The 14,373-nt window shown below is 45.8% G+C and overlaps 1 protein-coding gene across 1 annotated transcript in view; it reads right to left on the bottom strand.

Annotated features, from left to right (window-relative positions):
• Positions 1 to 1,700: 1,700 nt before the first annotated feature.
• The window catches only part of LOC134440052 (coiled-coil domain-containing protein 6-like), a 46,180-nt gene continuing 33,507 nt past the window's right edge, over positions 1,701 to 14,373 (bottom strand). The window contains exons 6-13 of the mRNA XM_063189979.1: positions 13,406 to 13,531; positions 10,731 to 10,859; positions 8,460 to 8,554; positions 7,624 to 7,729; positions 6,946 to 7,029; positions 4,152 to 4,261; positions 2,004 to 2,364; positions 1,701 to 1,943 (exon numbers count right to left, since the gene is read on the bottom strand). Of these exons, the coding sequence (XP_063046049.1) occupies positions 1,821 to 1,943; positions 2,004 to 2,364; positions 4,152 to 4,261; positions 6,946 to 7,029; positions 7,624 to 7,729; positions 8,460 to 8,554; positions 10,731 to 10,859; positions 13,406 to 13,531 (1,134 nt within the window). The 3' untranslated portion in view covers positions 1,701 to 1,820. The remainder of the gene's footprint in view (positions 1,944 to 2,003; positions 2,365 to 4,151; positions 4,262 to 6,945; positions 7,030 to 7,623; positions 7,730 to 8,459; positions 8,555 to 10,730; positions 10,860 to 13,405; positions 13,532 to 14,373) is intronic.

Here is a 14,373-nt window from a genome sequence, read left to right as displayed (position 1 = left end):
CATTGTTATTATGTCCAAACATCACTTTGTGGGGGCATACTTCATTTCCAATCACCACATTGTACTTCATTGTTACATACGTATGTCCTAGCATCACTGTGGGTGGGCCTACTTCATTGGAGGTTCATTTGGAGTGGGGAGTCTGCACTTAACCCCTCAACCCAGAGCCTATATGGTATAACCTTACTGTCACCAAAATTATAATGGCTATGTATTAATCTCTTACTTTATAGTGCAGGTTCAATTGTCCCAAAAATAAGGTTTAGGAACATTTCATATAGATTTTTCCAAAATGTATTTTGTATCAACTACAGTCTTCAGATCCACCTGTTTCCAATTTAGTTGAGTATTTTCAGCAAATAGTGAATAGGCCCACACTGGACCCCATCTGCAGTAAGAGGCTACAATCCTTTTTTTCCTTGATTTTTTTCAATTGCATGGCAGGATTACGTTTTTATCATGGTCTTCATCAGAAGACAATGATCGAATGCTAATCTGATGAAGACAACGGTCGAAACGTATACCCTGCCGTGGAATGTGAATGTCCTGGGATGTGCACAACTCTCACACTCTACTTCATCTCCACACGTCACTTGGCTAGGCCTACTGCATGTCCTGAACATCATTTTGGGTAGATTTACTTCATTGTTACACACGTCCAAATACCTTGTGTAGGCTAGTCACTAGCCGCTAGTGTATTCTATCAGCTGGCCATACATGGGTTCTAAATATTTGTTTTCCCCTGGCTGCGAGAACCTAGCTGCGTACAACTCAACCTCTGATTGTTGGAAACTGCTGTCGGTCAAAAAATTAGCTCTCATGGTTGGCTGCCAGTGTCTTGCCCCTCCTCATAACATCATGTTTACAAACACTGCGAACCCATGTATAGCACTACTACTCTGGGTACTTCTCTCCATTATCCTCACTCCTGTACTTCAGGCCCACTGTATGCATAGGGTCCTTCCCATTATCCTCACTCCTGTACTTCAGGCCCACTGTATGCATAGGGTCCTTCCCATTATCCTCACTCCTGTACTCCCCTTGTGCTTATGGCCTGGTGATGAAGTTGCAAGACGTCACTGATGATAGAAATTTAATTCAATATCTCATACAAGTGTAATTCAAAGGTCATTTTCTCATTTGAAATCGGGAAGTTGAATTAACAAAAGTCCCCTGAAAGTTGTTGTGGCTGTCAACTGTAAAACTTTTATCGTTTTCTCCACGGAGGCGAGGCAATAGTGAAGCACGAGGTCACAAGGACGGGAGTGTGGATAATGGATTGGACCCGTAGAGACATCTCCGCCTCAGCAGACACAGAATAGACTGCCAGAATAAAACATACAGCACACACTTTCAGCCAATCATCACAGTTCTTCAAAGAAACAGGCAAGGAAACGTTGTATCCGATTGGCCAATGAAGTATCTCCCAGAATGTTTCCTATTGGCTGTTGCGTTTCCTGCTCTCCTCCTATTGGATGTTGCCATCCCTGCTATTGGATGTTGCCGTTCTTGGCATCATCCTATTGGATGTTGCCATTCCTCCTCTCCCGCTATTGGCCGTTGCCGTTCCTCCTCTCCTCCTATTGGATGCTGCCGTTCCTCCTCTCCTCCTATTGGCCGTTGCCGTTCCTGCTCTCCCCCTATTGGCCGTTGCTGTTCCTCCTCTCCTCCTATCGGATGCTGCCATTCTTGGCCTCCTGCTATTGGATGTTGCCGTTCCTCCTCTCCTCCTATTGGATGTTGCCGTTCTTGGCCTCACCCTATTGGATGTTGCCGTTCCTCCTCTCCTCCTATTGGATGCTGCCGTTCTTGGCCTCACCCTATTGGATGTCTATCTTGGCACTGATGTCCATGAGGCGCATGAAGGGGGTGTAGAGCTGAGGGGGGGCCGTCCTGGCGATGGGGGCGTAGGAGGTCATGGGGGGGTCATCGTCATCGTCATCGGCAGAGGAGGGGGAGGTGGGGGAGGAGGGGGAGGAGGGGGAGGAGGGGGAGGTCTGGACGGAGGAGTCCGAGTAAGGAGAGGTGTAGTCTGGGGAGTCTGGGTAGTGGTGGTCCCTGGGGGCTGGAGGGGGCAGGGTGCGGAGGTACTGGCTGTACTGTACTGGGGAGTAGCGGAGGAGGGTGCTGGTCAACCGGCTACTGGGGGGGATGGGGTTGGAACGCGTCGGGGTGATGGGGGGCGGGGGGACGGGGTTGGTACGCGATGAGGCGATGGGGATTGGGTTGGGGTTGGGGTTGGGCCGGCTCATCCTGGGGAGGGTGTAGTGGGATGGGGCGGGGGCGGCGGGGGGAGGAGGAGGGGAGTAGGACTGGTATGGCGAGGCCTGCTGATATGGCTGCTGTTCCTCTGGGGGGTCAGACCTGATGAGGAGGAGAGGCAGGAGAGGGGGAGACGAGGAGAGAGACAGGAGAGGGGGAGACGAGGAGAGAGACAGGAGAGAGGGAAACGAGGAGAGAATACAGAGATGGAACGGGATGCCATCAAATCAGTCACAGCCATCCCATTTAATAAATCAATTTATTTATCAAAAATGATATGGATTTGAAGTCAACATAAAGTTTCTCACTTTTAGCTAGCTGCTACTATGATAGGCAAAATTTGGCATTACAGCGGAGTAAAAAGAGTCCACCAATAGAGCATTCAGGCTGACTGAGAACCGTGCCGGTGCGCGTTCCCGCACCTAATCGCGAACCGACCATCGTGTTCACACCACAGATTTAAGCGTTCACGAACCAGAAAGTTGGTTCGCAATGCGAACCGCGAAATACTAGGTTTTTGTCAGTCACGTGTGGAATAAGTTCAGAGCCCGGTATGAACACGGGCGGTTCGCAGATAAATACTTTAGTGCCGAACGTAACTAGTGTGGGCACCTGCACCGGCTCCGTTCTGGTCGGCCTGAAAGCCCTACAAGTGGGATTACCTGGGTAGTTCATAGCCCATCACAACAGTTAGATCACAGTATGTCAGAGCCAGCGAAAGCCAGCTGCCCCATGATATACTCCATAGCCAATGCTACACATACAAGTGTTCCACTGCAGTACTGTCTAGTACAGTACAGTACAGTACAGTACAGTACAGTGCAGTACAATACAGTAGCATACAGTACGGTACAGTACAGTGCAGTGCAGTAGCCTACATGAGTAGTACAGTACAGTGCAGTACAGTACAGTACAGTACAGTACAGTACATGAGTAGTACAGTACGAGTACAGTACAGTACAGTAGCCTACATGAGTAGTACAGTACAGTACAGTACAGTACAGTACAGTACAGTACAGTACATGAGTAGTACAGTACATGAGTAGTACAGTAGTAGTACAGTAGCCTACATGAGTAGTACAGTGCAGTACATGAGTAGTACAGTGCAGTACATGAGTAGTACAGTGCAGTACAGTACAGTGCAGTACATGAGTAGTACAGTGCAGTACAGTACAGTACATGAGTAGTACAGTGCAGTACATGAGTAGTACAGTGCAGTACAGTGCAGTACATGAGTAGTACAGTACATGAGTAGTACAGTGCAGTACAGTGCAGTACATGAGTAGTACAGTACATGAGTAGTACAGTGCAGTACAGTACAGTACAGTAGCCTACATGAGTAGTACAGTAGTAGTACAGTACAGTACAGTACAGTACATGAGTAGTACAGTACAGTACAGTACAGTACATGAGTAGTACAGTACAGTACAGTACAGTACATGAGTAGTACAGTACGAGTGAGAGTGCTCACCTGGGCAAAAGTAGGCTACATGAAGACTGCTACCAAGCAGGGTTGCCAGATGAGGCTGATGATTTCAAGCCCCCAAAAATGCTCAAAACCCGCTTGGAAGCACTAAAACCCACCCAATTGTAACTACATTCTATTGATTTCTATGGCCATAAATCTGCAGAAAAATCCACCCAAATGCCCTTTTATGCCCTTTTTACCCACAGACGGTCATCCAAAACAGCCCAATTGGACGGAAAACCTCCCAATCTGGCAACACTACTACCAAGAGTGCTTACCTGGGCAAAATAGACTGCTACCAGGGGCATAGGTCTGGGGACAGGTAGGAAGGCCATCTACGGGAGCCCCCCTATACAGGTTACATTAAGAGTTCTTACCTGGGCACAGGTAGCCTACATGAGGAATAGACTGATGTACATACCTGGGCACAGGTAGATCGCAGCCCACGCCGATTTCTCTGGTGGAGGGTCTGTCTGTCTCAGAGCTCTGTACAGACAAATAATACTTGAGCTTGTCTTCTAGCTCATTATTCTATGGAGAGGGAAACATACACAGAGAAACACAGAGGAGAAGACAGGAGAGAGAGAAGGACAGAAAGAACGAAAGACAGAGAGAGAGAAAGAAAGAAGGAGAGAAAAAAAGAAAAAAGCGGGCGCGGAATCAGGATGAGGCAGGAAATCGAGAGGCAAAGCAAAGTCACATGACCCGTGACATCAGCAGCGGGCCACCTAAAGGGCACTACTAGGGGCACACAAGGACACACACACACACACACACACACACACACACACACACACACACACACACACACACACACACACACACACACACACACACACACACACACAGGGGAAAAGGCACGCTATGCACACCACACCACCACCACCACACACATACTGTACACTACAACCAGGGAAGGAGAGGGGGCAAAGGGGTCGATTGTCACAGGCCCAGGTAGTTGGTGGGGAGAGTGAGGGATGGGGGGCCATAATTGAATCTCATTACAAGTAGGCCCGGTAACACTTTCTATGAAGCCCATATCTATAGCGCATTATGAGCACATTTATAACAACTTATAATGTGCATCATAATCATAGTGCATTATGACTACAATCATAACGCTTCATGATGGATTATATCAATAGTCATGAATAACTATAAATCTAGCTTATAATGCATTATAAACCTTAGGGTGTTTTGAGTGCTCGTGAATGGTTATAAACTACTTAAACTACTGGCAGTGAAGGGTCTTATAATCCATTATAACTGTCGTAATGCACTATGATTCATTATGATGTGCATTATAAGTTGTTATAAATGCGCTCATAATGCGCTATAGATATGGGCTTCATAGAAAGTGTTACCGTAGGCCCTATGTATGGAGGGGGGGGGCTTTCAGATCCCTGGGCCCGGTAATAGCTATCAGCGGCTCTGCCACAGCAAACCATGCTAAGGCAACACTGCACACCCAGCCTGTACTATATGAAGTCCAAGGAGACATGATCATGTAGCATATTATAGTCATGCTATATGACTATAGGATTATCCCATCGCCACGCGGCATAGCATACAGTATGATTACCGCACTGCTTAGCGTATGATAGCCATGTAGCATAGCATCCTCATGGTATAATACACTACCCATGATATAGTCATGTTATATTCTGATCATATAGCATACAGTATGTATAGGCTACTATATTTATGCTATATGACACAACAGTATAATCCCATTGCCGCGCTGCAAAGCGTATGATAACCATATAGCATAGCATATTCATGGTATAATATAATACGGTACCTATGATAGTCATGCCGTTGCACAGTGCACTATGTTGTTGTACCGGACACTATGGCAGTAGTACAAAGTGTTATCCCCTCGTCATGCTGTATATAGAGCATATACAGTATAGCATAGCATACTCGTGGTAGGCTAACCATGATATTCACAGGACATAGTGTGGCAATAGTGCTCCCAAAGCTTCAGCTGAGCTGGGACAGCACTGTCACCAGTCGATATTGCCACCATGGCCTCCAGATTGGCAACTGCCACAATAGCCACCCAGAGACACCCGAAGACTAAACCTAGGTCTACTGCCTACCATATCTCGTTGCATCTGGCTCAAGGCCATATCTCTTTGCTTCTGGCTCAAGGCCATATCTCTTTGCTCATGGCATTGCATACTGTATAATGGTGCACTGTTCAAATCAAGATCTGTGAGTAGTGGCTGCCTATGTATAATACAAACAGTATAATACATGTCTGCAACACTGATCAATGCTCCCAAAAAGTTAATGGCCAATGTTGCGGGTGCTTAGTCCTACATCAAAATGGCATGCCATTTTGGAGCATCTGAAACGTCCTGTCATTAGGTGTTTGAAATTTTGTGGGCATTGATCAGTGTTGCAGACTTCAATTGTTTCTTTTCAGCTTGGTGCAGCACCATTGAGAGTAAATAGAATGGAGGCCAAAATTCTATTTCATTGTTGAAGCCAAGTTGGAGCCAAGGTTGGACCCAAAAAGACCAAAAAATGGCCAAATCCCATTCATTCCTATGAGAGACATAAAACCCTGTATCTCCCTTAAATGCCACTCCAGGGGGATCATTTTTCGCTCAACTAGTAGGTCCCCTTGCTCTCCAACTTACCAGGGTGGTGATTTTTTGTGGTGATGTTTTATTTTAGAGAGATATTAAAAGTTAAATTGACCAATGAGCATCAGAACATGGTTTGTTTGACCGTTAGAAGTCTTGTTGTTGTCCAATCAGCACCTGCGTTTGGCGTTGCTAAGGTGGAATGTAAGTTGGAATGTTCCCAAATCTGGCTTCAAAGCGTTGAATGGCAAATAGCGTTGATTTGGCGTCCATTCTATTTACTGTCAATGTGCAGCACCTACAGTGCACTGCTGATGTGTGCGCATATTTCTTGTCTTTCTGTTTAAGCAAATATCACATGTAAACCAATGCATATACTATACAGAAAATCTCAGATCTCAGATAACCTCAGATAATTATTGATTTATCCTTGTGAATCTTGTGAATGAGGATCTATCTATCTATCTATCTATCTATCTATCTATCTATCTATCTATCTATCGATCTATCGATCTATCTATCGATCTATCGATCTATCTATCTATCTATCTATCTATCTATCTATCTATCTATCTATCTATCTATCTATCCATCTATCTATCTATCTACTAGGTACTGTACCTCACACTCCACGATGGCCAGTCGGTCCAGCAGGTCGGAGATGAAGGCATCCTTCTGGGCCACCTTCGCACGCAGATGCTCAACCTGGGGAGAGGGGGATAGAGAGAACAGGGGAGGAGGGGGAGAGGGAGAGAGAACAGGAGAGAGGGGGATAGAGTGAGAAATGGAGAGGGAGGGGGATAGAGAGAGAAATGGAGAGGGAGGGGGATAGAGAGAGAAATGGAGAGGAGGGGGATAGAGAGAGAAATGGAGAGGGAGGGGGATAGAGAGAGAAATGGAGAGGAGGGGGAGAGGGGGATAGAGAGAGAGGTGGGGGGAGAGAGAGAGGTGGGGGAGAGGGGGGACAGAGACAGAGCGAGAGAGAGAGAGAGAGAGAGAGAGAGAGAGAGAGAGAGAGAGAGAGAGAGAGAGAGAGAGAGAGAGAGAGGATAGAGAGACAGACAGACAGACAGAGAGAGAAATTGAGAGAGAGAGAGGGGGGGGGAGGGGGCGAGGGAAATATAGAAGGAGGATATGGAGATGAAGAGAGTGAGAAGGGGGGTAGACGACAGAAATCCGAAAAGAGGGGGTTATTCTAGCCATTGCCATTGTCTACTGCTTGTAATCAGGTGTGTGTATATGAATGTGTGTGTACACCAGTGTGCACGTGTGTGTGTGTGTGTGTGTGTGTGTGTGTACCTCCTCGATCATGCCCTTGACCTTGCGTTGTTGGCAGAAGACCATGTCATTCAGGTGTTTAATACGCTCCTTCAGGTCTGAGGACTCCTCTTCAAGCTGACGCTCCCTGCACACACACACACACACACACACACACACACACACACACACACACACACACACACACACACACACACACACGAACGCACACACGCACACACGCACACATGCACACACACACACACACATACGCACGCACGCACACACACACACACACACACACACACACACACACACACACACACACACACACACACACACACACACACACACACACACACACACACACATACGCATACACACAGACACATACATACATGTATGAAAAGTGCAATTTTCCCAGTCATAATGAATTTCATGGTGGTGTTAAGTTTTCATGAAAAAGGTTACATTTGTGAATGGGCAGCATTAGGTCTGAAAAGAAACTGCTAATAAATTTACACTGTGCACCTTACAACTTCATTGTACAGCAATAAATCCAAACTGTACAGTACTTACAGTAAAGCAATTCCAAAGCTGTACACACCCCAATCTCATGTTACACATCCAGCTGTAATATCACGCCTTTTAGTGCAGCATCACTTATCACACTGTAGGCCTAATATATTACACACTCTCTACTGGGTGTACGAGTGTGTGTGTGTGTGTGTGTGTGTGTGTGTGTGTGTGTGTGTGTGTGTGTGTGTGTGTGTGTGTGTGTGTGTGTGTGTGTGTGTGTGTGTGTGTGTGTGTGTGTGCGTGCGTGCATGCATGCGTGCGTGCATGTGTGCGTGCGTGTGTGTGTGTGTGTGTGTCACCTCTTGATAACAGCAGGGTCTCTATGGTTCATACTACTCAGCTGCTGTAGTTTCTGTTCTGTCTCCTGCAGCTTCTGGTGCAGATGGTTCTTCTCCTGCAGGGGGCACAACATACACTTTATTACCAAAACAAAAGTCATCACCAAAAGTAATCACCAGCCTACACAGGGGGCACAACATGCACTTTATTACCAAAACAAAAGTCATCACCAAAAGTAATCACCAGCCTACACAGGGGGCACAACATACACTTTATTACCAAAACAAAAGTAATCACCAGCCTACACAGGGGGCACAACATACACTTTATTACCAAAACAAAAGTCATCACCAAAAGTAATCACCAGCCTACACAGGGGGCACAACATACACTTTATTACCAAAACAAAAGTAATCACCAGCCTACACAGGGGGCACAACATACACTTTATTACCAAAACAAAAGTCATCACCAAAAGTAATCACCAGCCTACACAGGGGGCACAACATGCACTTTATTACCAAAACAAAAGTCATCACCAAAAGTAATCACCAGCCTACACAGGGGGCACAACATACACTTTATTACCAAAACAAAAGTAATCACCAGCCTACACAGGGGGCACAACATACACTTTATTACCAAAACAAAAGTAATCACCAGCCTGTGTATGCATGAACTTAGCTGTCATCCCATTCCTTAAAAGTCCTTGCTCCCAACGTTGTGGGAACACCTTAGAGCAGGGATGTCAAACAAAGGCCCGCGGGCCAAATCTGGCCCGGGCATGGCAAGCATTTGGCCCGCCATGAGGTCAGAACAGAACAAATTAAAACATAAACGTGTGTGATTTTAGATCACTAAAATGGCTCTTATCTCTCCAAATCATTCACAAAGTTATATCTTATGCTAACAGTCCCATAACAGACATTGACAATAAGGGAAACTAGAAAAGCGAAAATCTGTTCACTGTCGAGACATCTAACTTGCTTCTCATTGGGTTGGGGCGTTGTTTTGGCCCGCAGTCTCACTTGCTCTACATGATTTGTCCCTTGGAGGAAAATAATTGGAGACCACTGAAGTAGAGTGTGCCCCTTCCTCTTCCAACACGACTGTGCACCAGTGGTCAAAGCAAGGTCCATGAAGACATGGATGACACAGTTTGGTATGGAGGAACTTGACTGGCCTGCAGAGGTGAAGCAGAGTGGACACTGACCTTAGTGATTCCTGTGACGGAAGTCACTGACTTTGTATTGAGTTGCGCGACAAAAGCAATTCGGGCGACCAGGGGCAATTCGCGTGACTTGAACGACAGTTAGTAGTTGGACTTCAGCTAATATTATGCAAATTAGCTATGATGTGGTTCGGTGACAGCCACAACAACCAATAGGAATGTTGGAATGTTGGAGTACTTGCATTCTGCTTTTAACAGACGTACAGTACACTGTCACCTCTATCGCTCGCACCACTCTTGCTGTACAGTCCAGCGATTCCCTCTCACTCGATCTCATCACGAACGGTGTATGCACTCTGTCAGATCCAGGCCTTCTCAACCAACATCTGAAGGGTGTCATTGCAAAACAGTGTATCCACCATTTTTTACTTTTGCATTTTATTATTGGAAATGACTATTCAGATGTCCTACCACCTTTGTGTGAATTATTTCCATTCAAATATTTTGGGAACATACTTTTTAAACCTCTATAAAATGCAATGCAATGCAATACCCAATACAAAAGGTCAATTTCCCAACATACTATAAAATGGAGATACATCGTCTTGCAAATAAACCCTTAATGTATGTCACCAATGTGCTACTGGAAGAATGGTCAAAAATTCCCATCAACGGTCCTGCCGTGGCCTAACGGTGGGGCACTGGGTTACTACCCCTGCGACCAGGGTTCGATTCCGGCCCGCGTCATTTCCCAAACCTTCTACATCTCTCCCGGTCATTTCCTGTCCCTCTGTAACTGTCCTGTCACAATAAAGGCATAAAAAGCCCCAAAAATATCTACCATATATATAAAAAAAGATCCTATAGACACACTACTCAACCTTGTGGTCAGCCTTCACAGCGGAAAAAAATGGACAGACATTATATGGAATCATATGGGCTTAAGTTCATACAGTATGTGAGTTAAGGCAGGTTAGCAAATACTTTAGGTAGGGTAGTCTGTATCACCACACCTATACAGCTGGCAATAGTCATCGCTACACTAATAGAGGGTGTGTGTGTGTGTGTGTGTGTGTGTGTGTGTGTGTGTGTGTGTGTGTGTGTGTGTGTGTGTCCTTACCTTCCCCATGGCGTCTGTAAGTCTCTGTAGTTCCAGTATCCGCTGGTCTCTCTCTGCTATCTTGGCTTCCGCCTCGCGAGCGTTACGCTCCAGCTCCTCTATACGCTTCACATACACGTCTATCTGGGCCTACACACACACACACACACACACACACACACACAAACACACATTTAAACACATGCACACGCACAAGCACATGCACGCATGCACACACACACACACACACACACACACACACACACACACACACACACACACACACACACACACACACACACACACACACACACACACACACACATATATACAAACACACATTTAAACACATGCACACGCACAAGCACATGCACGCATGCACACACGCATGAATGCACACACACACAAAGACGATTAGAAATGGACATAGACAGTGTGTGTTCATGTCTGTATGATATTACTACTATGTGCATCGGTGCCTGTGTGTATGTGTGTGTGTGTGTGATGGAGTGACCATCACTAGGCTTGAGGGTGTGTTCCGACTGTCCCGCTAACGAGCCTGGCTCTTTGGTGTAGTGGTCCCCAGTTTGGTACCCACGAAGGTCTGGCTTCGAGTCCGGACTGGGCCACTCTACTCCCCTTCCCTACAAATGGTGTCAGAAGTGGGATGGCTACCGTGAGGCCATCGGAAGCGTACCCATTGGCCCTCATTTATCAAACTTGCGTAGAAACCATCGCAGAAATGAGCGCAGATCTTGTCGTACGACGAGGCTCACGTGAGATTTACTAAACATGTGTACCTCTCCAATCTCATCGTAAGAGCGAGCGGCTGTTGATAAATCCAGCGTCTGAAAACCATCGTAATTAGAATAATCACACCTTCTCTAAACTGGCGGGAAGGAGACCGCACCCCTGAGTTTGCGACATGGAGAAACGCAAATCGGCTATAACAGGGGTGTCAAACATACGGCCCGCGGGCCGCATCCGGCCCGCGGGAGGGTTCCATCCGGCCCGGATGTAAAAAAAAAAAAAAAATTTTTTTTTTTTTTTTTTTTTGACTTTTTTTTTTGGACTTTTTTTTTAAATTAAATAACCGAAATGCGCAATTACGGCCCTCGGGGCAAAATCGAAACCTGCATGACATTAACCCAATGGTCCCTCTGTTACACTGTATGTAGTAAAGTGCACATCACACTTCTAATATAAATAGTGAATTTGTACTGTAACAGGCATTTCATAAAGCTCATATATTATAGACCTCATATATAGAGATAAAATGTTAATACTTCTTATTCGTATTGTATTGGTATTGGTTGTAATTAAATAATAAATATAATAGGATTTGTATTGGTTCCTATTAAGCTCAAACTGGAAACGGGATGTTAGAATGCGTGAAAATGCAGGAAATTACATATAAGAAATACAAAATTTTCTGGGGGTAAACTCACAGACCCCCGGCAGAAATTAACTGTCCCATATTTACTGAATTGACGGTTGCCAATGAATGAATGAAGTCAAGGACATTTTGCATAGGATTATCAGTATTGCATTGCTTTCTACATATTCAACACACTTAAAACGTGATAGTACTGAACACTAATCCACTGCTTTACGTTTTTTTTTTTTTTTTTGCGATGATGTTAGTAATGCGGCCCGCTTGAGGTCCACATGGGTTGTATGCGGCCCCCGGACCAAAATGAGTTTGACACCCCTGGTCTAAAACATCCACGTTTCTGGTTGATTGACAGCTTGAAATTAGGCTTTACGCGAGGTAGACAACAAAATAACACGTGGAAATAACCAACATCAGTAGTCAAGTGTTTCGGTTCTCAATAAGGGGTAGGGGTAGATTGATTTCCAAATGATGTTGGTTACAATTAAATGTTTGATTGACTACAGTAGACATAATGAAGAAAATTTTAATGAATATTATTTAAATATATGAAAATTAAATATGATTATATTTTGTAAACGAGGTCATGAAAAGGGTCCTACGTGGAACTGGCCAACGAACAGTGCCCAAACAATTGGTTGGGGAAGGAGAGTTGTACATGTCCAGTGCGCTACATCCTTCTCGCTCATCCTTCTCGCTCATGTGCGCCCTGCTTCTCTCCAGCGCTCCAGTCCTTCGACCGGATAGCCCTTTTACCACCTATGGAGTGGACGACTATAAAATGTTATAGGACACACACTGTGACAAACCTGGCAACAACACTGTTGCCACCGTCAAGACAATTCCCTCATCATCTCAGACAATCCAGTCAATCATCCGCTAATTCCCGCAACCAATCAACCAATCAGCGCCCAGCCTCACCAGAGTACTAAGACTGTGACTCAATTATCACTAGCACCTGCAATCAATCACCCTGATCACATGTTCCACCTGTTGCTGTATTTAAACCTGAACTTTCATTCACCATGTGCAGATTCTTGATGTTGTTTTGTAGAGCCGTATGCTATGCCAGTTTCTGTTCTTGACACCATTTTGTGCCGTGTTTGTTTTGTTCACTCCTTGCTACTCCTTGCTACAATGTGTGTGTGTGTGTGTGTGTGTGTGTGTGTGTGTGTGTGTGTGTGTGTGTGTGTGTGTGTGTGTGTGTGTGTGTGTGTGTGTGTGTGTGTGTGTGTGTCTGTGTGTGTGTGTGTGTATGTGTGTGTGTGTGTGTGTGTGTGTGTGTGTGTGTGTGTGTGTGTACCTGTAGTGTTTCTATCTCCTCTCGGTGTCTTCTCTGTTCCTGCTGTAGTCTCTGGTCGTATTGCTGCTGCAGTTTGGTGTTCAGATCCCTCAAGGCCTGAGCACTGGCCTCCTGAGAGACCTCCACCTACACACACACACACACACACACACACGCACACACACACACAGAAACACACACACACACACACACACACACACACACACACGCACGCACGCACGCACGCACGCACGCACGCACGCACGCACGCGTGCACACACACACACACACACACACACACACACACACACACACACACACACACACACACACACACACACACACAGAGAAACATGAGTTTCTCCTTGCCCACGTCATGCAGACGTGCAGGAAAGGATATGTCACACAAATCTTTTTTGTCATTATTTGCAAAACATTTACAGATTCAATCATGTGTAGATGGGATTTACAAACCGGAGTTGAAGTTTTACTGCAAACAGTCTCTGGCTCTCACACACGCACACGCAAACAGGCACTCACGCACATACGCACGCACACACACACACACACACACAAAAGCACACAAACGCACACACACACACACCCTTAGAGATGCACACACACTCAGACACACAGCCCCTGGATCAAAGCATTTGAGAGGAAATGGTTGTCTGTTGATCATATCTGGGAGGGGCGACCATTACTGCAGCCATATGATTCATCCCATCAACACACACACACACACACACACACACACACACACACACACACACACACCACACACACACACACACACACACACACACACACACACACACACACACACACACACACACACACACACACACACACACACACACACACACACACACACACACACACACACACTCACACACACACACACATACACACACACTGTCCCGGAATGTCTGTGTCTCTTAGGAAGTCCAACAGTAACAAATCACAGTTTCATCATGAGCCAAGGGGGG

Source organism: Engraulis encrasicolus, chromosome 23 (genome assembly GCF_034702125.1).
Source record: "Engraulis encrasicolus isolate BLACKSEA-1 chromosome 23, IST_EnEncr_1.0, whole genome shotgun sequence".
Classification (NCBI taxonomy): domain Eukaryota; kingdom Metazoa; phylum Chordata; class Actinopteri; order Clupeiformes; family Engraulidae; genus Engraulis; species Engraulis encrasicolus.
The sequence above is the reverse complement of the archived record's forward strand: the minus strand, read 5'-3'. Positions and strand labels throughout refer to the sequence as shown.